The sequence below is a fragment of the Cherax quadricarinatus genome, chromosome 85 (assembly GCF_038502225.1).
Source record: "Cherax quadricarinatus isolate ZL_2023a chromosome 85, ASM3850222v1, whole genome shotgun sequence".
NCBI classification, from domain to species: Eukaryota; Metazoa; Arthropoda; class Malacostraca; order Decapoda; family Parastacidae; genus Cherax; species Cherax quadricarinatus.
In genome coordinates this window covers 16,785,267-16,799,018 of record NC_091376.1, presented here as the reverse complement: position 1 = coordinate 16,799,018, position 13,752 = coordinate 16,785,267, and the positions used below count along the sequence as shown (strand labels likewise).

General features: G+C 45.1%; 1 protein-coding gene across 1 annotated transcript in view; it reads right to left on the bottom strand.

Annotated features, from left to right (window-relative positions):
- Window positions 1-13,752, bottom strand: part of LOC128703240 (glycoprotein-N-acetylgalactosamine 3-beta-galactosyltransferase 1-like) — a 111,783-nt gene that overhangs the window by 78,926 nt on the left and 19,105 nt on the right. The window contains exon 4 of the mRNA XM_070103529.1: window positions 12,828-12,938. Within this exon, the coding sequence (XP_069959630.1) occupies window positions 12,828-12,938 (111 nt within the window). The remainder of the gene's footprint in view (window positions 1-12,827; window positions 12,939-13,752) is intronic.

The window sequence follows — 13,752 nt, the reverse complement described above, 5'->3', positions numbered from 1 at the left end:
TGCTCTTGTAGCGTGAGCTATGCTGTTCTTCATACCTTCGGCAGGTATCGGTGACTTGATGGAAGCTGATGTGTCCTTTGATGTCCACGTCTTCCATAGTCTAGGAATACGCACACTGGTACACTCTGCTCCACAAGATTTGTCTTTATTTTTCGCAGTCTTATCACTAAAGAAGCTGAGCACACTTCTCTGTAAGTGTTTATTGTGTTTTGTGAGACACTTTGTTCACACTAACGTACGGATCAGTGTTCTTTGTTGGTTATCCTGGCGTCAGTGTGACTATCAGTAGAGTCAAAAGTAATCTGAAGATGCCACAGTCTCCTACACCGTCACTACCTCTAGCACATAAAGGAAAAGCTGACCTAGTACTTTTGCTTCCTTGCCACTTCCTCCATGAAGCTGTCTTAAACATAGACAACAATGTCCACTATCTTTACCATGGTAATAAAGTGGGAGCAGGATTTTCCTTAATTGTCCTGCTTAGGTAAGAGATGGACTGTCTTTTATTAAAATACACTTTGCAACACTGGACTTTGCAAGGAGCGTGGGTCGCTTGACCACGTCGCATACTCGTACTGCATCTGGGACCAATTACTTGCTGTAGCAGTAAACAAGATACTTGCCCCTTCTGAGAGGGCTGGGCCCCTCAGGGCTGAAAGGGGCTGAAGGGGGCTGATACCCCCCTCCTGGAGAAAATTTCTCCACACTTCCTCTTCCTCCATCTCAGCATACTCTCTATGATCACTATCAGTGGCTGGGGTTTTGGATCGTGACCTGCCACGACCCTTGCCGCCGACTGCATGTGGCACACTGCCAGAACGTAAGCGACACCGCCTAAAAGTACTTTTCACTGGAGAATAATGATAATCACGTTCACTCGACGAATCCTTTATGGGCATAAAATCGATTTCATCATCGTCACTTATATCACTTTCACTACCGTTAACACCATAACACATGGAAAATTATAATTTCCTCTTGTGGAGTTGCCTTTGGGTAGTAACACTACCAACCCTAGAGTTGCTGGGCTGAGGGTCTGTTGTGGCCACACTGGCCACATTAACCACACTGGCCACACTGGCCACTTCAGAAATGCTGGGCTGAGGGCATGGTATGGCCACACTGTCCACACTGGCCACCCCGGAGGTGATGGGCTGAGGGTCATCTGGGTTGTCATCAACAGTTTCACTAATTCCTTGATCATTAGTAGTGTAGTAAATTTGACACATCAGTGTCAAATTTACTACACTCGCATTCTGTTTCGCTTTCGAGAATAGTAGTGTTAATACGACGAGGCGTGAGTGAATCACAGGGAATTGCCATGATGTTGACCCAAGATGGAACTGAAACTAACTGGTGTTTCCACACTTCGGTATCCTGAAGTCCGGGATTTTTTTTTTCATATTGTGCACACTGAGTGCACAGGTGACTAAGACCTATCACGCCAAATTTGAAACAATGAAAAATAAAATGTAGACCTACGTTCGGAGCGTATACCTACCTATATGCGTATATCTAAGTATCTCAAACATATATATACGTTCGGACAGTTTAAAGGTTAAGAGCATCTTAATATGTGGCAATGTATAAAAAATTACTCTGATCGTAACAAATGGAGGTCTCTATAATGTCTGGCAGTCTAGGGTCTAAAATGGTGGCTACTGGTTACGCTTCTTAAATGTAATAAGTACTAAGTATTATATCTTCGTATTAGTCATCATGGCTGTGTTAGTAATAAGATGAGCTAGCAACTGAATGTTCCCAGTTCAAGACTCAACTATTCTGAAGTTGAGACACATGTGCAACATCTGGGTGTCTTTACTGTAGACGTTTCGCAATCCAGTGGCTTTATCAATACAAATTTCAGGACATAACTTGAAGACAGTAGGACTATATACAGATGATGAGGTAAACAATCCCTCAACCTAGCAGTTGGTGCGAGGAGCACCGTAGTCGTGGAGATTCTGAAGCAGAAGCAAGGCGCCTGACGCTTATATAGTAACATCAGGTGGAAATGGGACGGGTAGCAGACGAAGGCATAGTCACTGGTAGGCGGGATTCCCCAGTGGAAGAAGGTCCTACCCAAATAGATGGGTTAGTTGTGGTAGTAGTTGTCGTAGTCATTAAGGTTATGTACATGTCCCTTGAATCAAGATTCCATGATGTTGCAGTGTCTGACAGGTTGTAAAAGAATGGTATGCAATATCGACAAGACGAAATTGAGAATCTCCACGACTACGGTGCTCTTCGCACCTACTGCTAGGTTGAGGGACTGATTACCTCATCTTCTGTATATAGTCCTACTGTTTTCAAGTTATGTCCTGGAATTTGTATTGATAAAGCCACTGGATAGCGAAATGTCTACAATGAAGACATCCAGATGTTGCACATGTGTCTCAATTTCATCTTGTCGGTATTGTATACCATTCTTGTACAACTCCACTATTCTCTCCAATAAACACTGATCCCTCACAACTACACTCTAACTACATATACTCCCACACACTATCCTACACACCTCCCTCTCACTCTCACACTCACATTCACACACTCTCTCCCTCTCTCTCTCCCTCTCTCTCTCCCTCTCTCTCTCCCTCTCTCTCTCCCTCTCTCTCTCCCTCTCGCACACACGCACGCACACACACACACACACACACACACACACACACACACTCACACTCACACACACACACACACACACACACACACACACACACACACGCACACACACACACCTAGTAGCGATCAGTGAAGAGGCGGGGCCAGGAGCTGAGTCTCGACTCCTGCAACCACAATCAGGTGAGTACAATTAGGTGAGTACAAACACACACACACACACACACACACACACACAGGACCAGGCACACATAACAGGAAAGGCACTGCAATGGATCAGAGAATATCTGACAGGGAGGCAACAACGAGTCATGGTACGCGACGAGGTGTCAGAGTGGGCGCCTGTGACAAGCGGGGTTCCACAATGGTCAGTCCTAGGACCTGTGCTGTTCTTGGTATACGTGAACGACATAACGGAAGGGATAGACTCAGAAGTGTCCTTGTTTGCAGATGATGTGAAGTTGATGAGAAGAATCAAATCGGACGAGGATCAGGCAGGACTACAAAGAGACCTGGACTGGCTACAAGCCTGGTCCAGCAACTGGCTCCTTGAATTTAACCCTGCCAAATGCAAAGTCATGAAGATTGGGGAAGGGCAAAGAAGACCGCAGACACAATATAGTTTAGATGGCCAAAGACTGCAAACCTCACTCAAGGAAAAAGATCTGGGGGTGAGTATAACACCGAGCATATCTCCTGAGGCGCACATCAATCAGATAACTGCTGCAGCATACGGGCGCCTGGCAAACCTACGGATAGCGTTCCGATACCTCAGTAAGGATTCGTTTAAGACTCTGTATACCATCTACGTCAGGCCCATACTGGAGTATGCAGCACCAGTTTGGAATCCACACCTAGTCAAGCACGTCAAGAAATTAGAGAAAGTGCGAAGGTTTGCAACAAGACTAGTCCCAGAGCTACGGGGATTGTCCTATGAAGAAAGGTTGAGGGAAATCGGCCTGACGACACTGGAGGCCAGGAGGGTCAGGGGAGACATGATAACGACATATAAAATACTGCGCAGAATAGACGAGGTGGACAAAGACGGGATGTTCCAGAGATGGGACACAGACACAAGAGGTCACAATTGGAAGTTGAAGACTCAGATGAATCAAAGGGATGTTAGGAAGTATTTCTTCAGTCATAGAGTAGTCAGGCCATGGAATAGCCTAGAAAGTGATGTGGTGGAGGCAGGAACCATACATAGTTTTAAGGCGAGGTATGATAGAGCTCATGGGGCAAGGAGAGAGAGGACCTAGTAGCAATCAGCGAAGAGGCGGGGCCAGGAGCTGTGACTCGACCCCTGCAACCACAAATAGGTGAGTACAAATAGGTGAGTACACACACATACCCTCTCTCTCTCTCTCTCTCTCTCTCTCTCTCTCTCTCTCTGTTCCTCTCCTCTTCCTCTTCCTTCCCATCTTCCTCCTGCCCCTCCTCCTATTTCTCCCTTCCCCCTTGCTTTTCCTTCTCTTCCTTTCCCCCCTCTCTTCCAATACCCCATATCCTTCCACCATCTCTTTCCCCCTCTGCCACTGTCTCCCCCTCCCACTCTCTATCCTCTCCCTCTCCCTGCCTCCCTCCCCCTCTCCTTCCATACAACACCTCCATAAACACATGCACACACAAACACGTGCACACACACACACACACATACACACACACACACACACACACACACACACACACACACACACACACACACACACACACACACACACACACACACACACAAACACACACACACACACACACAGCTATAGAATCCCACAGTATGCTACCAGGTCTCCCACCCCCACAGGCTCCCCAAACCACAGTGTTGGAAAGGAAACTGAAGGTATGGTACACAAACGCTGATGGAATAACAAACAAGTGGGAGGAGTGGCACGAAAGAGTCAAAGAGGCATCACCGGACATCATAACTCTCACAGAAACCAAGTTTACAGGTACGATAACAGATGCCATCTTTCCAATGGGATACCAGATCCTGAGAAAAGACAGAGGGAACAGGGGGGGTGGAGGAGTGGCACTGCTGATCAAAAACTGATATAATTTTCATAAGCTGGAGAGAGGAGAGAGCGGGAAAGAAAGCGATTGCATAGCAGGAACGCTTCACTCTGGAGGTCCCAAGGTGGTAATTGCAGTGATGTATAACCCACCACAGAACAGCAGGAGGCCAAGGCAAGAGTATGATGAGAGCAATAGAGTGATGGTTGACACACTGGCTGCAGTGGCCATAAGAGCTCATGCATGCAGGGCAAACCTTCTGATCATGGGTGACTTTAGCCACAAGGAGATCGATTGGGAGAACTTGGAGCCACATGGGAGCCAAGATACATGGAGGGCTAAGATGATGGACGTGGTACTGGAAAACTTCATGTACCAACACGTAGGGGACACTACAAGAGAGAGAGGAGAGGATGAACCACCCTAGTATTCACCTTGAGTAGTGCAGATATTGAGGACATCACATAAGAAAGACCCCTTGGGGCCAGCAATCATGTGGTTTTAAGCTTCGAATACACAGTAGAACTACAAGTGGAGGTGGAAGCAGGAAGGCCAGGACGAATGAAGCCAAACTACAAGAAAAGGGACTACAAAGGAATGAGGAACTTCCTGAAAGGGGTTTAGTGGGACAGAGAACTGGCAGGGAAGCCAGTTAATGAGATGATGGAATATGTAGCAACAATGTGCAAGGAGGCAGAGGTTTGTACCCAAGGGTAACAGGAATAATGAAAAAGCCAGGATGAGCCAATGGTTCACCCAAAGGTGCAGGGAGGCAAAAACCAAGTGTGCTAGGGAATGGAAGAAATATAGAAGGCAAAAGACCCAGGAGAATAAGGAGAGCAGTCGTAGAGCCAGAAACGAATATGCACAGATAAGATCGGAGGCCCAATGACAATATGAAAACAACATAGCAGCGAAAGCCAAATCTGAACCGAAACTGTTATACAGCCACATCATGAGGAAAACAACAGTCAAGGACCAGGTAATCAGGCTAAGAAAGGAAGGAGGAGAGACAACAAGAAATGACCGTGAAGTATGCGAGGAACTCAACAAGAGATTTAAAGAAGTGTTCACAGAGGAGACAGAAGGGGCTCCAGAAAGACGGAGAGGTGGGGTATACCACCAAGTGCTGGACACAGTACACGCAACCGAGGAAGAAGTGAAGAGGCTTCTGAGCGAGCTAGATACCTCAAAGGCAATGGGGCCGGATAACATCTCCCCATGGGTCCTGAGAGAGAGAGAGAGCAGAGGCGCTATGTGTACCCTAACAACAATATTCAATACATCTATCGAAACAGGGAGATTGCCTGAGGCATGGAAGACAGCAAATGTATTCCCAATCTTTAAAAAAGGAGGCAGACATGAAGCACTAAGCTACAGACCAGTGTCACTGACATGTATATTATGCAAAGTCATGGAGAAGATTATCAGGAGAAGAGTGGTGGAACACCTAGAAAGGAAATGATCTCATGAACAACAGCCAACATGGTTTCAGGGACGGGAAATCCTGTGTCACAAACCTACTGGAGTTCTATGACATGGTGACAGCAGTAAGACAAGAGAGAGAGAGGTGGGTGGATTGCATTATCTTGGACTGCAAGAAGACGTTTGACACAGTTCCACACAAGAGATTAGTGAAAAAACTGGAGGATCAAGCAGGGATAACAAGGAATGCACTACAATGGGTCAGGGAATACTTTTCAGGAAGACAGCAGCGAGTCATGGTATGTGTCGAGGTGTCAGAGTGGGCACCTGTGACCAGCGGGGTACCACAGGGGTCAGTCCTAGGACCAGTGCTGTTTCTGGTATTTGTGAAAGACATGACAGAAGGAATAGACTCCGAGGTGTCCCTGTTTGCAGATGACGTGAAGTTGATGAGAAGAATTCATTCGATCGAAGACCAGGCAGAACTACAAAGGGATCTGGACAGGGTACAGACCTGGTCCAGCAATTGGCTTCTGGAGTTCAATACCACCAAGTGCAAAGTCATGAAGATTGGAGAAGGGCAAAGAAGACTGCAGACGGAGTACAGTCTAGGGGGCCAGAGACTACAAACCTCACTCAAGGAAAAAGATCTAGGAGTGAGTATAAAACCAGGCACATCTCCTGAAGTGCACATCAACCAAGTACTGCTGCAGCATATGGGCGCCTAGCAAACCTCAGAACAGCATTCCGACATCTCAATAAGGAATCGTTCAGGACCCTGTACACCGTGTACGTTAGGCCCATATTGGAGTATGCAGCACCAGTTTGAAACCCAACAAGACTAGTCCCAGAGCTAAGAGGTATGTCCTACGAGGAGAGGTTAAGGGAAATCAACCTGACGACACTGGAGGACAGGAGAGATAGGGAGATATGATAACGACATACAAAATACTGAGAGGAATTGACAAGGTGAATAAAGACAGGATGTTCCGAAGATTGGACACAGTAACAAGGGAACACAGTTAGAAGTCGAAGACACAGATGAATCACAGGGATGTTAGGAAGTATTTCTTCAGCCACAGAGTAGTCAGGAAGTGGAATAGTTTGGGAAGCGATGTAGTGGAGTCAGGATCCATACAGAGGTATGATAAAGCTCACGCTTCAGGGAGAGTGACCTAGTATCGACCAGTGAAGAGGCAGAGCCAGGAGCTTGGACTCGACCCCTGCAACCTCAACTAGGTCAGTACAACTAGGTGAGTACACACACACACACACACACACACACACACACACACACACACACACAAGCTCAATCACGAACTCAAAGAGCAGGATGGAGAATCAAGGGACTGGGAGGGAAGATTGGATGGCAGAGCTCACAAAAAGGGAGGAAGAGTAGGGAAGGAAACTAGAAGCAATTAGCAAGAAAATGAAGGAAAGGAAAGCTGTACAGAGCAGGAAATGGGAGCTACAAGGAATAGCAGCAAAAGGTTAGTTACAGAGTTTAGAAGAGGAACAAAAAAATCTGAAACAGTTTGAAGAACCGAAGAGCTGTACAGGCATTTCATCAGGAACTGCTACATCAGTCATAGACGAGGGGACTGTAGGGAACGCAAAGGCCCTATCAGACCACCTTGGAGCCTGAGAAAAGATGAGCACACCAGGAACAAATAAGGGGACTGAAGAAAATAAAGGAGCTAAGCTATATGCAGAGGCCCTAACAGACCACAGCAGTGCCTAGGAAAAGCTGAGAAGGAAAAATGACAGACCACTGAGCATATGGAAGAAATTGAAGGAAGGAACACTGCAATGGAGGCAACTAAATCATCTCAGAGGATGCTAAGGAAAATGCAGTGGTAAGACGAAAGGGAGAGGTCAGTTTTTGTTTATGGGCTCCAGGAATTTGAAGGGGAAACTTATGAAGCCAAAAAGCAGAAGAAAGAAGTGATTGAAAGTATCATGAAAGCATTAGGAGTGGACGACATGACCCACTTGGCAAATTTTCACAGAATAGGGTGGTTTGCACGAGGAAAAAACCGATCAGTCCAAGTGATTTTCAAGGCAGAATGAGCTCGCAACAGGATCCTGCAAGAGAAAGCTTGGCTATGGGACATACTGAAGTGCCAGAGGGTGTACCTCGACCATGAGAGAACACAAGAAGAAAGGCAGAAACTGAAAGAGAAGGTACAAAGATGCAAAGAGGAATGAGAGGCAAAGATGGAGATGAGCAGGAGAACCCAGACTCAGGAAGAGGAGCAAATACAACTTCCCTCAGAACCACCCACAGTAGGACCTCAGCCACAACAACCCCAATGCAAACAATCTAACCCAAAACCCATGCACTGTACTCTCTGTCCCCACCCTCTCATCACAAATTCCACCCCCTCAGCAACCCCCCATAGTTCCCCAGCAGGTCTTCCACTCCCCCAGCCCCAACGTTCTCCCCAGAATAAAGTTTAGAAAAGAAGTTGAAGGTTGAATGTGGATGGAATAACAAACTAATGTAAGGAGTGGCCTGAAAGAATCAAGGAGATATCCCCAGACATCATAGCAGTCACAGAAATGAAACTCATTGGGATGATAACAGATACAATCTTCCCACCTGGATATCTGATCCTGAGGAAAGACAGAGGGAGCAGAGAGGGGCGGGAAGAAGTTGCACTGCTCATTAAAAGCCGATGGGGATTCGAGGAAATGGAAGAAATGGACGATGTGGGCGAAAGGGACTGCATAGTAAGCACAATTCAGTCTGGGAGACATGAGGTAGTCATTGCAGTGATGTATAACCAGCCACAGATCTGCAGGAGGCCAAGAGAAGAATATGAGGAGAGCAACAGCAATGGTGGACACACTAGCTGACGTAGCCAGAAGAGCTCACCCTGGTAGAGCAAAGCTACTAGTCATGGGCGATTTCAGTCACAAGGAGACTGATTGTGAAAACCTGGAGCAACATGGGGGTCCTGAAACATGGAGAGCCAAGATGATGGATGTAGTACTGGAAAACCTCATGCATCAACATGTTAGCGATATTACAAGAGAGATAAGGATGAACCAACAAGACTGGACCTCGTATTCACCCTGAGTAGCTCGGACATTGAGGACGTCACATATGAAAGGTCCCTCAGATCTAGTGATCACGTGGTTCTGAGCTTTGAATTCACAGTAGAGTTACAAGTGTAGAGGGTATTGGGAATAGAATGGGAGAAGCCAAATTACAACAGGGGGGGACTACACAGGCATGAGGAACTTCCTGCAGGAGGTTGAGTAGGAAGGAGAATTGGCAGGAAAGTCAGTAAACGAAATGATGGACTATGTGACAACAAAATGTAAGGAGGCAGATGCAGAAGAAAGTTTTTTTCCCAAAGGTAACAGAAATAATGGAAAGACCAAAATGAGCCCTTAGTTTACTTAAAAGGTGTAGGGAGGCAAAAACTAAGCGTAGACACCTATGATGCATGTCCAGTTGAGTTCATAATTGGGGCACTATTGTGCTGACACCTGGTGGCATAGGCCTACTAGCTCAGCCTGTCCCATCATTTTTCTCTCTCACTTGATGGCCTCTTAGCCTAGGACCAACAGCTCCCCTTTGAGGACTGGCTTTCGGCCTTCTCTCACTCTGCCCATTGTGAACCCATTTGAGCATCCAATAAATCTGAAGCAAGTCAATCAGCAGTATTCCTCCTAACCCTACACTGCCTAACAAAAAATTTCAAGGCTAGACTCAGCACAGGAGACATTAAAGCAATGGTGGCAATGGTTTTTTTTCAGCGGCAGAGTGCGCCTTTGTTTTCCGGGGTGGAGGAGAACAGAGCGATCATCCAGACTCATTCGAGACACCCGCTGGCTTACTGAGTTAGTAGCTACTCACAGCGTCTTGTCGGCGGCAGGGGCAAAACCTTGTCTATGCTTTTCTCGCAAAATTTGGACATTGTCGTTATGATGTCATTCCCGGGCCCAGTAGACACTTGTACACTTCATCTCCTGCCCTGCAGCATATCACAAACCTACTGGAGTTTTATGACAAGGTAACGGATGTAAGACACGAGAGAGAGGGGTGGGTAGATTGCATTTTCTTGGACTACAAGAAGGCTTGCGACACAATTTCTCACAAAAGATTAGTGCAAAAGCCAGAGGATCAGGCACATATAACAGGAAGGGCACTGCAATGCATCAGAGACATATGCCTCATTGTACCACCATGTACACTGTACTACATTGTACCACCATGTACACTGTACTACATTGTACCACCATGTACACTGCAATACCACATATACTTCATTGTACCACCATGTACACTGTACCACCACATATGCTTCATTGTACCACAATGTACACTGCACTACCACATATACTTCATTGTACCACCATGTACACTGACCACCATGTACACTGCACTATCACATATACTTCACTGTACCACCATGTACACTGTACTACATTGTACCACCACTTTCACTGCACTACCACATATACTACATTGTACCACCATGTACACGGTAGTACATTGTGCCACCATGTTCACTGTACTATATTGTACAACCATGTACACTGTACTACATTGTACCACCATGTACACTGTACTACATTGTACCACCATGTACACTGTACTACATTGTACCACCATGTACACTGTACTACATTGTACCACCATGTACACGGTACTACATTGTACCACCATGTACATTGTACTACATTGTACCACCATGTTCACTGTACTACATTGTACCACCATGTACACTGTACTACATTGTACCACCATGTACATTGTACTACATTGTACCACCATGTACACTCTACTACACTGTACCACCATGTACACTGTACTACATTGTACCACCATGTACACTGTACTACATTGTACCACCATGTACACTGTACTACACTGTACCACCATGTACACTGTACTACATTGTACCAACATGTACACTGTACTACATTGTACCACCATGTACACTGTGCTACATTGTACCACCATGTACACTGTAATACATTGTACCACCGTGAACACTGTACTACATTGTACCACCATGTACACTGTACTACATTGTACCACCATGTACACTGTACTACATTGTACCTCCATGTACACTGTACTACATTGTACCACCATGTACACTGTACTACATTGTACCTCCATGTACACTGTACTACATTGTACCTCCATGTACACTGTACTACATTGTACCTCCATGTACACTGTACTACATTGTACCACCATGTACACTGTGCTTGTGTAAAATTCACTGCCTTTGACCTTTTAAGACAATACCAACTGAAAGTCTTCTCATATATCAGGAGTCAGAATTTTTTTCTTTATTTGACCCTTGGTTAGTTGTAAATTGTTATTACGGTACTTTTAACCCTGTCGGACTTTGGGTAATAACCACAATGAATCTGGCTATAATCCCATGTGTACTGCATTTAATAATATACCGATATGTATAGCTATGATCAATGCACACTCTTGTGCTGTGTACAGTCTCATACTGCAGTGTATAATCGTGTGCACTGCACTCTACCATGTACACTGCAGTCACTTACATACTCTCATGTACAGCACCGTATTTTGGTGTCGCCAATTTAGTACCAAGTTTCTCTATGTGCGCTTCACTCACCCATGTACTCATGTACAACCATGTACACAGAGCTTACCTATGCAGACATAAACACTGCACTAACTCTTGCAAACTACACTCAAGCCTGTATGCAAATGATCAGGAGCTGGTGTAGGAATTTGTTCAGTAGCCTTAATACCCAGGACACAAGAGTGGACGTAGATTATTACGTCTTACTTCAGTTTGTCCAAACTCCTCTAAATTGTAACAACAGATAATTGCTATTTTGGTACAGAATTATTACTGTGTGGGACAGGAACCAGAATGTGACATTCGTTGATTTATCAGGTGCTGTTGTCAGCATAAATTTCCAGTTGAATCAGAATTAGAGGTTTCCGCTAACATTTCCAGTTGAATCAGAGTTAGAGGTTTCCGCTAACATTTCCAGTTGAATCAGAGTTAGAGGTTTCCGCTAACACTTCCAGTTGAATCAGAGTTAGAGGTTACCGCTAACACTTCCAGTTGAATCAGAGTTAGAGGTTACCGCTAACATTTCCAGTTGAATCAGAGTTAGAGGTTACCGCTAACACTTCCAGTTGAATCAGAGTTAGAGGTTACCCCTAACATTTCCAGTTGAACCAGAGTTAAAGGTTACCGCTAACATTTCCAGCTGAATCAGAGTTAGAGGTTTCTCCTAACATTTCCAGTTGAATCAGAGTTAGAGGTTTCCGCTAACATTTCCAGTTGAATCAGACTTAGAGGTGTCCGCTAACATTTCCAGTTGAATCAGAGTTAGAGGTTTCAACTAACATTTCCAGTTGATGTAAGAAACTGGTTTGAGAATTCGTTATTGTAGCTTCCACGCCTAACTCACCTGAGTGAATATCTAGTATTCTCCCAGTACCCGTTTTGTTTCACTTGCGCTCCTATGTATACAAATATTCTCGTATTAACACTAATTTCATCATGTACATTTATTTGCTACCGTGTACATCTATGTACACTACACTGGATCTAGTATATGCATATGTCTCTCATGTACCTAAGTGAATGCACATGAGTACCCATGTGTACTTCAGTCTTCCACATATCCTACGCTCTCGTATGTACACCTATGTACGCCCGTGGGTACCTACGAACATAAAACTTCCAACATTCCCACAAACAACAAGGTCTACCAGTATTCACTGCATTCTTTTCTGTACTCTCATGTATACTCACCCATTTCGGCGTCCTCAGCGCCGGTGTCGTCACGCTTACAAAGAGTGTCGTTGGGAAGAGCCTTCTCTACGAACTGCTTCACTGCCTCCCTGCTGAGTACGTAGCCTCCCCCTGCACCCAGCCGAGGAGGAAGGCAAGGAAGGAGGAGGATAGAGAGGGATTGTTTGATGGATGGAGGGGAGGAGAGAAGAAATTGAATAGCACAAGAAGGAGAGGTAGAATAATGAAGCAGTGAGAGAGAGTAATGGGGAGTGAGAAGGCGATGAACAGTGTGAAACAGTGAGAGAGAGAGTGAAGGTATAATGAGAGTGAAAACCAAAGTGAAAGAGTGAAGGAGGGAGTTCGAGAGTGGAGGAGGGAGTACGAGAGTGAAGGAGGGAGTACGAAAGTGGAGGATGGAGTACGAGAGAGGAGGATGGAGTACGAGATTGGAGGAGAAAGTACGAGAGTGGAGGATGGAGTACGAGAGTGAAGGATGGAGTACGTGAGTGAAGGAGAGAGTGAAGTTAGTAGCAAAAGTGAGGAAGAAAGACAGATATACAGACAGACATTAGAAAAAGGTAGTTGGAGAAAGAGACGTGAAAAATATTATTATCTGTAATTATTTAAATAAAAAAAGTTGTTCATTAAGATATCGTACAGTCATTGTTACAGTTCACTTGTCAAAACGATTTACATAAATATGAAGATGAATTACACTACGAAACAAAATTTCACTTTTGTTGTGTTCCTGGGAAATAAGTATCATTTCCCAGTTCTTTGTAACTACAAGAAATTTAAAAAAGCAATTTTGGTCCCAAAACTTTGCTTTTGTGGTCAGGACACTTCTGAAACACTTTCAAGAAAGACTGATGTAAAACTTATGTTCTAGGGTTTTGCTTGACAAATATAAAAACAGGGACTCACAAACCATCATTCAGTTCAG